This window comes from Hyperolius riggenbachi, chromosome 2 (assembly GCF_040937935.1).
Source record: "Hyperolius riggenbachi isolate aHypRig1 chromosome 2, aHypRig1.pri, whole genome shotgun sequence".
Lineage (NCBI taxonomy): Eukaryota > Metazoa > Chordata > Amphibia > Anura > Hyperoliidae > Hyperolius > Hyperolius riggenbachi.
In genome coordinates this window covers 437157177-437172911 of record NC_090647.1, presented here as the reverse complement: position 1 = coordinate 437172911, position 15735 = coordinate 437157177, and the positions used below count along the sequence as shown (strand labels likewise).

Here is a 15735-nt window from a genome sequence, read left to right as displayed (position 1 = left end):
TTTAATTAAATCTGGTCTAAAATTACCAGATTGAGCAACTATGGCCATGGTCACATTTAAGCCTCTTAGATATGAGCAGCTGAAAAAGGTGCATTTACTGCTTAAACCAAAAAAACCAATGTTCCACAGTGGTCTACTTGATGCACAATATTTTATTAAATAACTGCAATACAAATCCTGCTATCTCACTAAAAAGAGCAGCATATGGTGTTTTTACAGCCTGAAGCATACACAGCTGGCTGTGTCACACAACAGCACACTCACACCGCACCCATACAATTATCTCTGTACTCCCGGGAGTCCATGGTGAACTATCACTTCCTAAATGACAAGTTCACATTCGTATTGGCAGTGTTGTCCGGTTCACAATCCTCCTGAGGTATGTATGCTAATCCAAAGCGTATGAAATAGTGTCCCGCTTAAGCTAATCACCTAAGACTTCTAGGGCTATAATACAATTCATGCAGGTATAGCTATACCAGTGTAGCCGGCAGTATGGTTGGATTACCTGACGCCATTGAGCTGAGCAACCCGTGATCAAGCACCGGCTGGTGCGAAACACTTGTCGGGAGGACGGGCTCTGTGGGTAAGGTGTCATCTGGAAGGGTGATGTAATCCCTGGGTTTTACCAATGTGATACGCTGCTACATTTGTTTTACACGTAATGTGCAATAAATGCTTCCTGAAGTATACTGGTGCCCACGCCTCTCCCTTGTAAGGAGTAGCCGGCAGGATGAAACAACTTGTGTATAACAGCGTGGCGCACAGGAGGGCTCACACCACCACCTGTGCGTGCTGCGCGGTGCCTAATAGGGCTTTCACCACCTCCTGTGATCGATGCACCGCTCCAATGCCACTGCACATTGTGGGTGCAGCACGCAAGCCAAACACTGACATTCCGGATCCCCTCAATCGCTGACCACCAGCCAAAACTCCAGCAGAGCTCCGTCCCAGACGCTGTGCAGCGGTGACGTCACCACGCTGCTCTCGCCGTAACTAGCATCGCCCGCCCATCGGGCTTCGACAGACGGTCACATGAGTGGCACCGTCGTGTTCCTTTTAAAAGGTCCTCGCACATCATTTTGCATAACTCCTCCCATCTCTTCACTGATAGGTCCCGCATCTCCACTCATGGATTACAATTGATTCAGGGGTATTGCACAGACTTCTGGCATTCAGATTCTTAAATCTGTAGCACCAACAGGATAGTTCTTTGCAATTACACTTCAAATATATATTGGCCATTCAGAAGCGAGTGGAATCACTAGTCTGCACAGTTACTATTGTAAAACTCTGATGGAATAGCTCTCACGTTAACTGGACAATAAAGTTCAATCAATGCATTTACTGCTTGCCAGCTGCTCCTGTGCACTGTTTGGGTGCTTGCTAGCACTTGGCACAGGTAGTGGAGAGGCATCCTTCCTACGGAGGCACATCTGAGCGTGGCTGCACTTAGCCTCTACATAAGGTAGTTTTTTTGCTGCTGGGTAGCCATATTGTATGTCAAATGCTGATACATGGGGTTTCAAGAGCTGCCATTGAGCTGTATTCGGTTGTAGTTGAATGGCGGCTGGTAGACAATAGGCTGAACATATACATGCACAAAACACCAATATGAATTGTACAGTTACTAAAGTCCCTACAAGACATGAGAGAGAATGGGCTAGGTGGTAAAGTGCCTGCTGGGGGTTTAGCTCACTCTGGATCATTATTGATGACTAGTGAACTGCATCATAATTTCTAGCAGTGCATTGTGTTAGTTAGCAGGCTGGAAACTCAGATTTGAAAATCCGCTGCAATGGGGACCCTGAAACATGAGTAAAACTACTGTTATTGCTTCTCCAAAGTGACGGAACCATATGATTTCTTGGGGATATCTCTGCCATTTCTGGAAATAGAGCCCATACGACCATGTGTTTAAATCTAATAATATTGTAATTAAAATTTTGGCTGAAGATCTTTAGCAGCCCCAAAGCTTACAGAAATATTGCTAAAGAGCAGTTCCAATGATACACTGTACAAATCTTCATACATATGCTTTTAAAAGGTAATGGGATACTTTGGCCTTGGCTTCAACTTGGATATAATTTTACAACATTATTAGGAGCTGCAAGTAGAGTCAGAAGGTGATCATCAATACTGCCTGTGAATGGCACGTGCATTTGTCAAATGATTTGCGTTTGCTCGGTAAGCAAAATAACCTTTGCTGATGATACCTTGTTTTTAGATGTACTTAAACAGTCTGTGTTTTCCCCCCTCATCTTTTATAGGTTAAAAGTGAGGTAAACAAGTCCTACAAACTGCTGGAAATTGACATTGATGGAGTCTTTAAGTCACTTCTGCTGCTAAAGAAAAAGAAGTATGCGGCACTCACAGTGGAGCCGACAGGAGACGGAAAATACGTCACCAAACAGGAACTGAAGGGTCTGGATATTGTCAGGAGAGATTGGTGTGAACTTGCAAAAATGGCTGGAAAGTAAGGAGTCTCTGTGTAGAGCTTTTACTTGACTCAGTTTTGACTTTTTGTAATACATGAGAAGAGCCAGTGCTAGTTCATTGGTTTCAAGATATCCAAGAGCTAGTCTACATCCTTTTCAATATTTGCTATGTGACCATGGGTGATACTTTTGCCATGAAAAAAAGAGCGTGAGAGAGAAAGGAAACTGTGTTGTACATTGATAACTACAACGCTACTATGAGTAGTAGCTAAGTTAGGGATTTCCAAACAGATGCTCAAGTCCCACCAATAGTGTGTGTGTGTGTTGTTGTTTTTCTTCAGGTAAATGCACAGGTAGGATAATTTGGGGCTCAACGGTACAAATTTAGTACCATATTCAAAATCATAAAATACAAATTGTGAGATTTGAGGATTGGAACACTTAGCAAGTGGTGTAATTTCAAAAGGGGATGTGAATATTTGTTTTGTGTTTAGGAAAATGTATCTTCCCACAGCCAAAGGTCATTTGGTGTGACCAATGTGTGTACCCACCAATACTCGTCTCGATGCAGTTACAGATAAAACCTTATTTTTTAGAATTTATCCTGTAGGTCTACAGTACATGTCTGTGTAACCACAGATTTTCCGATCGCACCTATACAAAATTAACCAGAAATCAGATCGGACTGTAGAAAATTGTCAATTCGACCCATCGATCTGACAAAAATTGCCTGGTGTGTACCAGGCACAAGTAGCGCTTATGTATGAAGACCAGCTGTCCTACAATATTTGCGTGTAAACACCTACACAATCATATGACCTTATCTGTAATGTGACCAGTTCATATCTGACGCTATTATTAATTTAAGCCTTTATTTCTGTCACATAGGACCTCATTAGGATATATCTGTCATTATTTGCTGCCAGAAGAGGCACATGCATAGGCCTATAGTGAGCCTTCGTTCTTTTTTTTTTTTTTTTTTTTTTTGATGATGATTTTTGTTATGTTAGTTGAAAACGAATTAGTTAAAGGAAAAAAGATGTCTGGCTTTTCAGATTATCTGGACCTACAGTTTTATGTGTGTTTAATACTATTGCACTTCATTATTTTGCTTAAATTTCATAGAACAGGCATTCCTGTTTACCTGGGACATGTCCCAAGTGGGCTGCCAAATATCCCAGCTCCCGTGCTCACCTCTTGAAAATATTGGACCGCCCACAGATCAGAGACGCAGTGGGGCACTCTATCAGTGTTTCTTCTTTTATGCCCCCATTTAGCGGTTTCTGGGCAGCATAGTTAAACTTATGGTGGTGGGCTCACACTGCTTAACTATATGTTGGGGGGGGGGGGGGGGTTACAATGCTTAAAGGGAACTAGTAAGGAGTAATAAGGTGAAAACTACTTACTCAGTAGAGGTAGGCAACTTGGGCATGCAGATAATCTCACGAAATTAGTAGGTAAAATAATATCACGTGCCCACCTCCTAACATTGGCCCGCCTGCCCCCTCTACCCAAACCATCCCCCCCAAACCATTACCCCTGCCCTGGCCTCATTCCCATACCAGTTTGAGCACAGAAAAATCTGATCACTGTACTTAAATTACAGCATGGCATGACTGGTCCATTTTCAAGCTGCAAAAATCTACTTCATCCTGCATCAACTAGGAATTATTTGCATCTGATTGACCATCCCTAGTAACTTATGTTAAGTAAGGTTTTTAGGCTGTGCCTTCAAAACACTGTAATGCTTATTATTGGGGCAGAATGCTTATTTATATGTGTTAGTGTTGGCTTCTGCATTTTATCCACACACAATAGTGAAATGTTAAAATGACCATCCAGAATAGAACGCGTCTCGGCTGAGAGCGGGCGTGCAATAAACTCAAATTGCTTTGCTGCCAGTGCTGCCTCTTGAATTTATCTTGTAAAAAGCATAGTAACAAATATGAAAATATTGAATGCTGTGTGCTTTTGTCCTATCTCAGTGAGGGACTTCAGCTTCACAAAGGATGCTCAGGCAGTAGGAAATCCAGATTTAGTGGTATGAATTGCGTGTTCCTTAAGTGTTGACAATGGCACATCTAAGATATTTTGCTCCACACAAGAGGAACTGGATGCATCAATCGTCGACATTGTGTAATAAAGGAACAACCAAGCTGCTTAAGAAGCTTGAAATAAAGCCACCCTTAGATAAAGTGATTAAGTGAGCAGAACACTTTTCCTCCTTCGGGTTTCTCACACCAATATAGATAATTAATTACCAGGGAGTGTGATTTCTGAGTCTCCTTGGAAATGTACAGAACCTCACACTTTGTGTATTTAATCATATTTCACAGTAAATACATTTATATACCAAGAGTTTAAAAAAAATAGTGTGTATCCATGATCTGCTCTTTATTTGCAGGTAACCTGTTATCTGCATATTGATTAGGCCAGTGATGAGCTCTTTGGATTAGAAGCCCACGTGTCCCCAATTTTTAGCAAAGACCTATTTACAATTGTATGAATGTTTGTTTGAGTTAGTGTGGGTGTTGTAGATTTCCAGTTATTGATTGCAGTAAAACAATTGTATAGAGATTATTATTATTATTATTTAGTATTTATATAGCGCCGACATATTATGCAGCGCTGTACAGTGTATATATATATCTTGTCACTAACTGACCCTCAAAGGAGCTCACAATCTAATCCCTACCATTGCCATATGTCTATATTATGTAGTGTAAGTACTGTAGTCTAGGGCCAATTTTTAGGGGAAGCCAATTAACTTATTTGTATGTTTTTGGAATGTGGGAGGAAACTGGAGTGCCCGGAGGAAACCCACGCAGACACGGAGAGAACATACAAACTCTTTGCAGATAGTACCCTGGCTGGGATTCGAACCAGGGACCCAGCGCTGCAAGGCGAGAGAGCTAAGGGCTCTTTCACATCAGAGCTTGCGTTGGAGAACGCTCAAAGCATACGTTTTGTTGTATGCGTTTTGATATGCGTTGCACTGCAGTGAGTGTGCGTTTTTAATCCGTTTTCAATGCGTTACAGCACATAGAAAAACGCAGGTAATTTTTTTTTCTTTTAGCTTTCAACTTTCTACATTGTTCCTCTGTTGCATTCTGGGACTGATTACCTGCGTTAACGGATTAAAAACGCGCATAGTGTGCATTTTACATTGACTAACATTGTAACGCATAAAGCTAGCGTCGGCTGAAAAACTGTGCCTGGGTGCAGTGTAACGCAACGCACAAAAAGGCTGCGTTATATGTGAAAGCTAAAATGAAAGTCTATGGACTTTCATTTCACCTTGGGTAACGCAAACTTTACCCTTTGCGTTGAAACGCAGAAAATCTGCCCTAATGTGAAAGAGCCCTTACCACTACGCCACCGTGCTGGCCACGGATAGATAGACGGATAGATAGATTATATTCTCAAACCATTTGTTTTTCTTGGCCCATCATTGTGTCCTGTTTAATTCTGTCTTTTCAGTTACGTAATCAGTCAGATCCTGTCAGATCAGCCTCGTGATACCATAGTTGAAAACATTCAGAAAAAGCTCATTGAGATTGGAGAAAACGTGGTTAATGGTGGTGTCCCTATCAGCCAGTATGAAATTAATAAGGTAATGTTTATGATTGAGAATTGCATACTCCCCCCTTACCTATACTTCTATCTTGAAATTAGACTTTAATTGTACATGTGCTATTATTATTATTTAGTATTTATATAGCGCCGACATATTACGCAGCGCTGTACAGTGTATATATATATCTTGTCACTAACTGTCCCTCAAAGGAGCTCACAATCTAATCCCTACCATTGCCATATGTCTATATTATGTAGTGTAAGTACTGTAGTCTTGCGCCAATTTTTTTTTTAGGGGGAGCCAATTAACTTATCCGTATGTTTTTGGAATGTGGGAGGAAACCGGAGCGCCCGGAGGAAACCCACGCAGACACGGAGAGAACATATAAACTCTTTGCAGATAGTGCCCTGGCTGGGATTTGAACCAGAGACCCAGCGCTGCAAGGCGAGAGAGCCAACCACTACGCCACCGTGCTATGCTGAGATTTGTCCTTGCTGACAACCTTGCTGATCTATTTGATTGCAGTAGTGTCTGAATAACACCAGAAAGAAGAATGCAGCTAATCTTGTCAGGTCTGACAATAATGTCAGGAACAACTGATCTGACAACTAGACAACTGATGAACAGGTGTCTAGTTTTCATACATCTTATAATCTATTTCTCATAGGAGCTTTCTAAGTAAGAAACCTACACAGCCATTGTATATTTTTGTAGCCATCCTCCTATGAAACAAATGTTTATATGAAATAACAAAACAAGAAGAGGTTAGGCTTTATGGGACTACCATTTCAGTTTTTGACTATGGCTCTACCTACCCTTTGTACCAATATCAAGAGAATTTGCAGTATGACTGAATAAAGTGTTTGTGAATGTCCGTTCAGGGTTTCTGAATGGACATTATGTTTGGCTCCACAAGAAAAGGAGCCAAACATAAGCCTGAAGTATTTTGCAGGTAGTTTACTTTTAGAGAGAGTTTACAGGCTTACTATCAGATAGACCATACTATAGATTCACTTTAAGATTCTCATTCTTTTAACCACTTGAGGACCTAGGGCTTTCTACCCCTTAAAGAGACTCCGTAACAAAAATTACATCCTGTTTTTTATCATCCTACAAGTTCCAAAAGCTATTCTAATGTGTTCTGGCTTACTGCAGCACGTTCTACTATCACCATCTCTGTAATAAATCAACTTATCTCTCTCTTGTCAGACTTGTCAGCCTGTGTCTGGAAGGCTGCCAAGTTCTTCAGTGTTGTGGTTCTGTGATGCATCTCCCCCCTCCTGGCCCCTCTATGCACACTGCCTGTGTATAATGATCTCTTGAGATACAAAAGGAAGGATGTATACAGCCTGCTTGTGTATGAATGTATTTTCTATGTGTGGACATACTGTACATCAACCTACTTCCTGTTTTGGTGGCCATTTTGTTTGTTTATAAACAAACTTTTTAAAACTGTTTTTAACCACTTTTAATGCGGCGAGGAGCGGCGAAATTGTGACAGAGGGTAATAGGAGATGTCCCCTAACGCACTGGTATGCTTACTTTTCTGCGATTTTAACAATACAGATTCTCTTTAAGGACCGGCCACTTTTTTTCCATTCAGACCACTGCAGCTTTCACGGTTTATTGCTCGCTCATACAACCTACCACCTAAATGAATTTTGGCTCCTTTTCTTGTCACTAATAAAGCTTTCTTTTAGTGCTATTTGATTGCTCCTGCGATTTTTACTTTTTATTATATTCATCAAAAAAGACATGAATTTTGGCAAAAAAATGATTTTTTTAACTTTCTGTGCTGACATTTTTCAAATAAAGTAAAATTTCTGTATACATGCAGCGCGAAAAATGTGGACAAACATGTTTTTGATAAAAAAAACCCATTCAGTGTATATTTATTGGTTTGGGTAAAAGTTATAGCGTTTACAAACTATGGTGCAAAAAGTGAATTTTCCCATTTTCAAGCATCTATGACTTTTCTGACCCCCTGTCATGTTTCATGAGGGGCTAGAATTCCAGGATAGTATAAATACCCCCCAAATGACCCCATTTTAGAAAGAAGACATCCCAAAGTATTCACTGAGAGGCATAGTGAGTTCATAGAAGATATTATTTTTTGCCACAAGTAAGCGGAAAATGACACTTTGTGAAAAAAAAAAAAAAAGTTTCCATTTCTTCTAACTTGCGACAAATAAAAATGAAATCTGCCACGGACTCACCATGCCCCTCTCTGAATACCTTATAGGGTCTACTTTCCAAAATGGGGTCATTTGTGGGGTGTGTTTACTGTCCTGACATTTTGAGGGGTGCTAAATTGTAAGCACCCCTGTAAAGCCTAAAGGTGCTCATTGGACTTTGGACCCCTTAGCGCAGTTAGGCTGCAAAAAAGTGCCACACATGTGGTATTGCCGTACTCAGGAGAAGTAGTATAATGTGTTTTGGGGTGTATTTTTACACATACCCATGCTGGGTGGGAGAAATATCTCTGTAAATGACAATTTGTTAATTTTTTTTTACACACAATTGTCCATTTACAGAGATCTTTCTCCCACTCAGCATGGGTATGTGTAAAAATACACCCCAAAACACATTATACTACTTCTCCCGAGTACGGCGGTACCACATGTGTGGCACTTTTTTGCACCCTAACTGCGCTAAAGGGCCCAAAGTCCAATGAGTACCTTTAGGATTTCACAGGTCATTTTGAGAAATTTCGTTTCAAGACTACTCCTCACGGTTTAGGGCCCCTAAAATGCCAGGGCAGTATAGGAACCCCACTAATGACCCCATTTTAGAAAGAAGACACCCCAAGGTATTCCGTTAGGAGTATGGTGAGTTCATAGAAGTTTTTATTTTTTTGTCACAAGTTAGCGGAAATTGATTTTAATTGTTTTTTTTCACAAAGTGTCATTTTCCGCTAACTTGTGACAAAAAATAAAATCTTCTATGAACTCACCATACTCCTAACGGAATACGTTTGGGTGTCTTCTTTCTAGAATGGGGTCATTTGTGGGGTTCCTATACTGCCCTGGCATTTTAGGGGCCCTAAACCGTGAGGAGTAGTCTTGAAACAAAAATGACCTGTGAAATCCTAAAGGTACTCATTGGACTTTGGGCCCCTTAGCGCAGTTAGGCTGCAAAAAAGTGCCAATCATGTGGTATCGCCGTACTCGGGAGATGTAGTATAATGTGTTTTGGGGTGTATTTTTACACATACCCATGCTGGGTGGGAGAAATACCTCTGTAAATGACAATTGTTTGATTTTTTTTTACACACAATTGTCCATTTACAGAGAGATTTCTCCCACCCAGCATGGGTATGTGTAAAAATACACCCCAAAACACATTATACTACTTCTCCTGAGTACGGCGATACCACATGTGTGACACTTTTTTGCAGCCTAGGTGCGCTAAGGGGCCCAACGTCCTAATCACAGGTCATTTTGAGGCATTTGTTTTCTAGACTACTCCTCACGGTTTAGGGCCCCTAAAATGCCAGGGCAGTATAGGAACCCCACAAGTGACCCCATTTTAGAAAGAAGACACCCCAAGGTATTCCGTTAGGTGTATGGCGAGTTCATAGAAGATTTTATTTTTTTTGTCACAAGTTAGTGAAAAATGACACTTTGTGAAAAAAAAACAAAAATCAATTTCCGCTAACTTTTGACAAAAAATAAAATCTTCTATGAACTCGTCATACACCTAACAGAATACATTGGGGTGTCTTTTTTCTAAAATGGGGTCCGTTTCTGGGGTTCCTATACCGCCCTGGCATTTTACGGGCCCAAAACCGTGAGTAGTCTGGAAACCAAATGTCTCAAAATGACTGTTCAGGGGTATAAGCATCTGCAAATTTTGATGACAGGTGGTCTATGAGGGGGCGAATTTTGTGGAACCGGTCATATGCAGGGTGGCCTTTTAGATGACAGGTTGTATTGGGCCTGATCTGATGGATAGGAGTGCTAGGGGGGTGACAGGAGGTGATTGATGGGTGTCTCAGGGGGTGGTTAGAGGGGAAAATAGATGCAATCAATGCACTGGGGAGGTGATCGGAAGGGGGTCTGAGGGGGATCCGAGGGTTTGGCCGAGTGATCAGGAGCCCACACGGGGCAAATTAGGGCCTGATCTGATGGGTAGGTATGCTAGGGGGTGACAGGAGGTGATTGATGAGTGTCTCAAGGTGTGATTAGAGGGGGGAATAGATGCAAGCAATGCACTGGCGAGGTGATCAGGGCTGGGGCCTGAGGGCATTCTGAGGGTGTGGGCGGGTGATTGAGTGCCCTAGGGGCAGATAGGGGTCTAATCTGATAGGTAGCAGTGACAGGGGGTGATTGATGGGTAATTAGTGGGTGTTTAGGGTAGAGAACAGATATAAACACTGCCCTTGGGAGGTGATCTGATGTCGGATCTGCGGGCGAACTATTGGTGTGGGTGGGTGATCAGATTGCCCGCAAGGGGCAGGTTAGGGGCTGATTGATGAGTGGCAGTGACAGGGGGTGATTGATGGGTGGCAGTGCCAGGGGGTGATTGATGGGTGGCAGTGACAGGGGGTGATTGATGGGTGATTGACAGGTGATCAGTGGGTTATTACAGGGAAGAACAGATGTAACTAATGCACTGGCGAATTGATAAGGAGGAGTCTGAGGGCAATCTGAGCGTGTAGGCGGGTGATTGGGTGCCCGCAAGGGGCAGATTAGGGTCTGATCTGATGGGTAACAGTGACAGGTGGTGATAGGGGGTGATTGATGGGTGATTAGTGGGTGTTTAGAGGAGAGAATAGATGGAAACACTGCGCTTGGGTGGTGATCTGATGTTGGATCTGCGGGCGATCTATTGGTGTGGGTGGGTGATCAGATTGCCCGCAAGGGGCAGGTTAGGGGCTGATTGATGGGTGGCAGTGACAGGGGGTGATTGATGGGTGGCAGTGACAGGGGGTGATTGATGGGTGATTGACAGGTGATCAGTGGGTTATTACAGGGAAGGACAGATGTAAATAATGCCCTGGCGAATTGATAAGGGGGGGTCTGAGGGCAATCTGAGCGTGTAGGCGGGTGATTGGGTGCCCGCAAGGGGCAGATTAGGGTCTGATCTGATGGGTAACAGTGACAGGTGGTGATAGGGGGTGATTGATGGGTAATTAGTGGGTGTTTAGAGGAGAGAATAGATGTAAACACTGCGTTTGGGTGGTGATCTGATGTCGGATGTGTGAGCGATCTATTGGTGTGGGTGATCAGATTGCCCGCAAGGGGCAGGTTAGGGGCTGATTGATGGGTGGCAGTGACAGGGGGTGATTGATGGGTGGCAGTGACAGGGGGTGATTGATGGGTGATTGACAGGTGATCAGTGGGTTATTACAGGGAAGAACAGATGTAAATATTGCACGGGCGAATTGATAAGGGGGGGTCTGAGGGCATTCTGAGCGTGTAGGCGGGTGATTGGGTGCCCGCAAGGGGCAGATTAGGGTCTGATCTGATGGGTAACAGTGACAGGTGGTGATAGGGGGTGATTGATGGGTAATTAGTGGGTGTTTAGAGGAGAGAATAGATGTAAACACTGCGTTTGGGTGGTGATCTGATGTCGGATCTGCGGGCGATCTATTGGTGTGGGTGGGTGATCAGATTGCCCGCAAGGGGCAGGTTAGGGGCTGATTGATGGGTGGCAGTGACAGGGGGTGATTGACGGGTGATTGACAGGTGATTGACAGGTGATCAGGGGGGATAGATGCATACAGTACACGGGGGGGGGGGGGGGTCTGGGGAGAATCTGAGGGGTGGGGGGGTGATCAGGAGGGGACAGTGGGCAGGGGGGGAGATAAAAAAAAATAGCGTTGACAGATAGTGACAGGGAGTGATTGATGGGTGATTAGGGGGGTGATTGGGTGCAAACAGGGGTCTGGGGGGTGGGCAGGGGGGGGTCTGATGGGTGCTGTGGGCGATCTGGGGCAGGGGGGGGAGAAATCAGTGTGCTTGGGTGCAGACTAGGGTGGCTGCAGCCTGCCCTGGTGGTCCCTCGGACACTGGGACCACCAGGGCAGGAGGCAGCCTGTATAATACACTTTGTAAACATTACAAAGTGTATTATACACTTTGTATGCGGCGATCGCGGGGTTAACATCCCGCCGGCGCTTCCGTATAGCCGGCGGGATGTTGCGGCGGGCGAACGGTGACAGGCGCCGGCGGAGGATCGCGTCACGGATGACGCGATCGCTCCGCCCATGCCCTTAGAAGGACCGCCGCCTCTGTGGGTGAGCCGGTCCTTCAGGGCTCCACTTCCCGGCCGCCTCTGTGCGTTAGGCGGTCGGGAAGTGGTTAAGATCAGTTACAAATGTATCAGATGCCCCCAAAACTTCCTCCTATAATTCTAATTGTATTTTGTCTTGCACTAATCTGTAAAGCCAACGATTTACCCATATATTTTCCCTTAATCTTACAGGCCTTAACAAAGGACCCACAGGACTACCCTGACAAGAAAAGTTTGCCACACGTACATGTTGCTCTATGGATAAATTCCCAAGCGGGAAGGAAGGTGAAAGCCGGGGATACAATTTCCTATGTAGTGTGCCAGGTAAATAACAACATTTTCCCCACTGTAGCCTAAAATTTTCAGAAATATCATTAAATGATGGTTTCTTCCCTTGTGGATTTTAAAACAATAAAAACGATGACAACTATGGCCTCTGTGCAGAAATCATACTTTTAGCCATATGTACGGTCAAATAACATCTTGCAGTTAATTGTGGCGATATCACCCACATTCCTGCAGTTTTAATACTAGGTAAGGTGTTGTCCTGCAGTTTCCTTAGGGAGACATTGTATCAGTAACACTGGAGTAATTTTATTATCATTAGTTAGCTAGAATTTTCTTCAAATTGTGCCTTCTTGTATCCATGACAGTGTTTTGTTTTGCTTTGAACGTTTTATTTGTAAAGGTGCCATACACGTTAAGATTGCCACCAAATGTGCGAAACCCTTCATACATTGCACACAGATTTTTAATTGATTTCACCATTGAAAATCTATCAAATTGCAGTGCTGCACTGTTCGATTTGACCGTGCAACACTATGGTCTGCTGATCCATCTCAACGTCCAACTGATTGAAATTTATCAACTGATCATAATTTTGTTTGAGGTATGTCGCAAAATGATTGCAATTCCGATTGATGTGGCTTATTGAGCTATAGCTGTCTGGCCGATTTGATCAGTGTGATTGAATTTGCTGGTAAAAATGACGGGTGTATACCCACATTAAAAATACAAGATTTCAGAAATAAAATCTATTTTCTAACTTATAATAATAAATAGCAGCCTTTTTTTAGCTGCATGATGACAAATGTAAAATATTTTACATTTATTGGAGGAACCCCTCCCTTCCTTTCACATTGTCGGGACAGAATCCGGCAGACTGGTGGAGGATATGAAAAACAAAACACAGGCTGCTACTGATGATGTCACAGGGGAGGTTATCTCAGCTTGTGTGATATTTCACATAGATGATGCCCCTGTGAGGGAGGGTAGCTGATGACAAACACACCCATGATCTAAAACCTCCTACTAAGCTCATAAGTAATAGCTGCCACCTGTATAACCCTAGTTATGAAAAGAGAAGGGTGAAAAGCATGCACTGAAATGCTCATAGGCTTGAAGGAATGTTTATTTATCTTTGTATGTGTCAGAGTGGTTTTGTTTAGGGCTTCTAAAGGGGTTGCTGAATATGGAAGTGAAGCCTGCAAATGAGGAGCAGTATATGGAAGAGGGAAGATGCTGCTCTAGGGAAATGTCCACGAAAGGGAGAAACAGTTGATGTTAGACATAAGAGCAGGCTGCACATAGAATGGGAGGGGCTCCGCTAGCACATAGGAAGCAACAAGAAAGTTTGCCTTTTGGTATAAATCAGGCCTGGCTTTTCAGCCTACTTAAAACAGGTGTGCATATTGCCTCATTGGACAGATTTCTCATATTCTGTACAAGTGAAGGAAACCTCCCCATTGGCAACACAGCAATGGATGGATTAAGTATGAAAGTTTGATTTTTTTATTATATTCATTTTTTGGAAGGGAATGAAGATGTGAATTCCATTTTGTTTAAATCAAGTGAATGATTTGTTTAGTCCAGGCCTGGGCAAGCTTTGCGTGACCCGAGCCACATCTCTAACATTCTTAACACCCCCCCCCCCCCCCCCCCCCGAATCACTAGAAGGAAATTAGTGTGGATAAAAATCACCTACTCACCGATTGCTGCGCTGTCTCCCTGGCAGTAGGCTTTCATGCGAAATGCCAGTGTATCACACGCTGGCAGGTTCCAACGGCGTGTCATGTGACTCCCTTTTGTCATGGAAATGTGACACAGGAAGCAGTGAGTAGGCAAGTTTTAATCCGTGTTAATCGCCCGCTCACGACTCTGCACGGAGGGAGGGGAAAAGAGAGGAATCCGGCTTTCCATCGGTGCGCTGGATGTACAGCTCACCGGCCCGTAGGCAGTAGATTGCTCAGCGCTGGTTTATTCTCTTTACTTACCAATGATTTTGGATTCACATTATTTTTAGACATTGATAAGCCAAATGTACTCTTTTTCAGCATTAGTAACATTTGAATGTTTCTGAACTATCTACAGAATTACCTGCAATATTAGTTTGGATTGAGAGATTTCAAGCTCCTGGAAGCAAAATTATTATTTGATGCAGCCCAAACACCTGTTCCTGACCTCGCACAGTGCTAGGAAGCATAAATCTGCTGTCCCAGTCTCTCTAAAATAGACCTTGTGTGCTTTCCTCTTTCATGTAGGATGGGTCAAATCTTAGTGCCAGCCAGCGAGCATATGCTCCAGAACAGCTGCAAAAACAAGACAACCTTTCCATTGACACACAGTACTACCTGTCACAACAAGTCCACCCAGTGGTGTCTCGAATCTGTGAGCCCATAGACGGGATTGACTCTACGCTTATTGCTGCATGGTTAGGTATGTATAAAAGTGTTCATTAACATAAAGCAAAATTGATTTGACAGCCATTAAGTATGCATTATAATTATGAATGAAAGTAAATTAAATGCTTTCTATGTTTCTTGTGTTTGGTCTATCTTCTTCTCTAATGATATGTTCAGGAAAACTGATTCCGATTTCTAAACACACAGCACATCTTACACAAGAGATACTTTGACCTCCTGCAGGTGGTCCAAACATAAGATGTGTATTCATTGGGAATAGAGGTAACACCAGGCCATTACACAGCAATGTCTGCTGACAGATAGGTTTTTGTGAGCTGGGAGGTCCTCTGTATTTACTTTTTAACATCTATGTATCCGATTCCTAAAAGTAATAGCTGAAGCCAGATATTGGTTGAATCAGGATCTGCATGGATTAAAGCACTCACCTTCTTACAAGACAAGGCCTCATGTATACCTAGCTTAAAGTATATATGTTTTAGCATAAAGTTAAAAAAACAAAACTGCAAAATAAAATAAAACCAAGACACCTAAAGCTTGCATTTAACTTCAGAAGTTCCCACAAGTGCCCTAGAAGCTTTGAAATTTGAGCTCTAGGTTAAGGATATTCTTCTAATTTGTGCTCTTCGCTAGTGATCAAAATACCTAGGCCGCTCCTTATATGGAGGGACGAAGTGTAGTAGGCTTGGCATAATTCATTTAGGAAGGCTTCAGAACTTTACATAAACTTCTAGACACCTGAAATTCATCAGTTTTAAATAGAATCTATTAACTTGATTTTAAA

The 15735-nt window shown here is 42.9% G+C and overlaps 1 protein-coding gene across 1 annotated transcript in view; it reads left to right on the top strand.

Moving 5' to 3' along the window:
• The window catches only part of POLA1 (DNA polymerase alpha 1, catalytic subunit), a 463756-nt gene that overhangs the window by 200187 nt on the left and 247834 nt on the right, over positions 1–15735 (top strand). Inside the window, 4 exon segments of the mRNA XM_068269965.1 lie at positions 2271–2476; positions 5919–6051; positions 12445–12576; positions 14793–14967. Coding sequence (XP_068126066.1) covers positions 2271–2476; positions 5919–6051; positions 12445–12576; positions 14793–14967 — 646 coding nt within the window.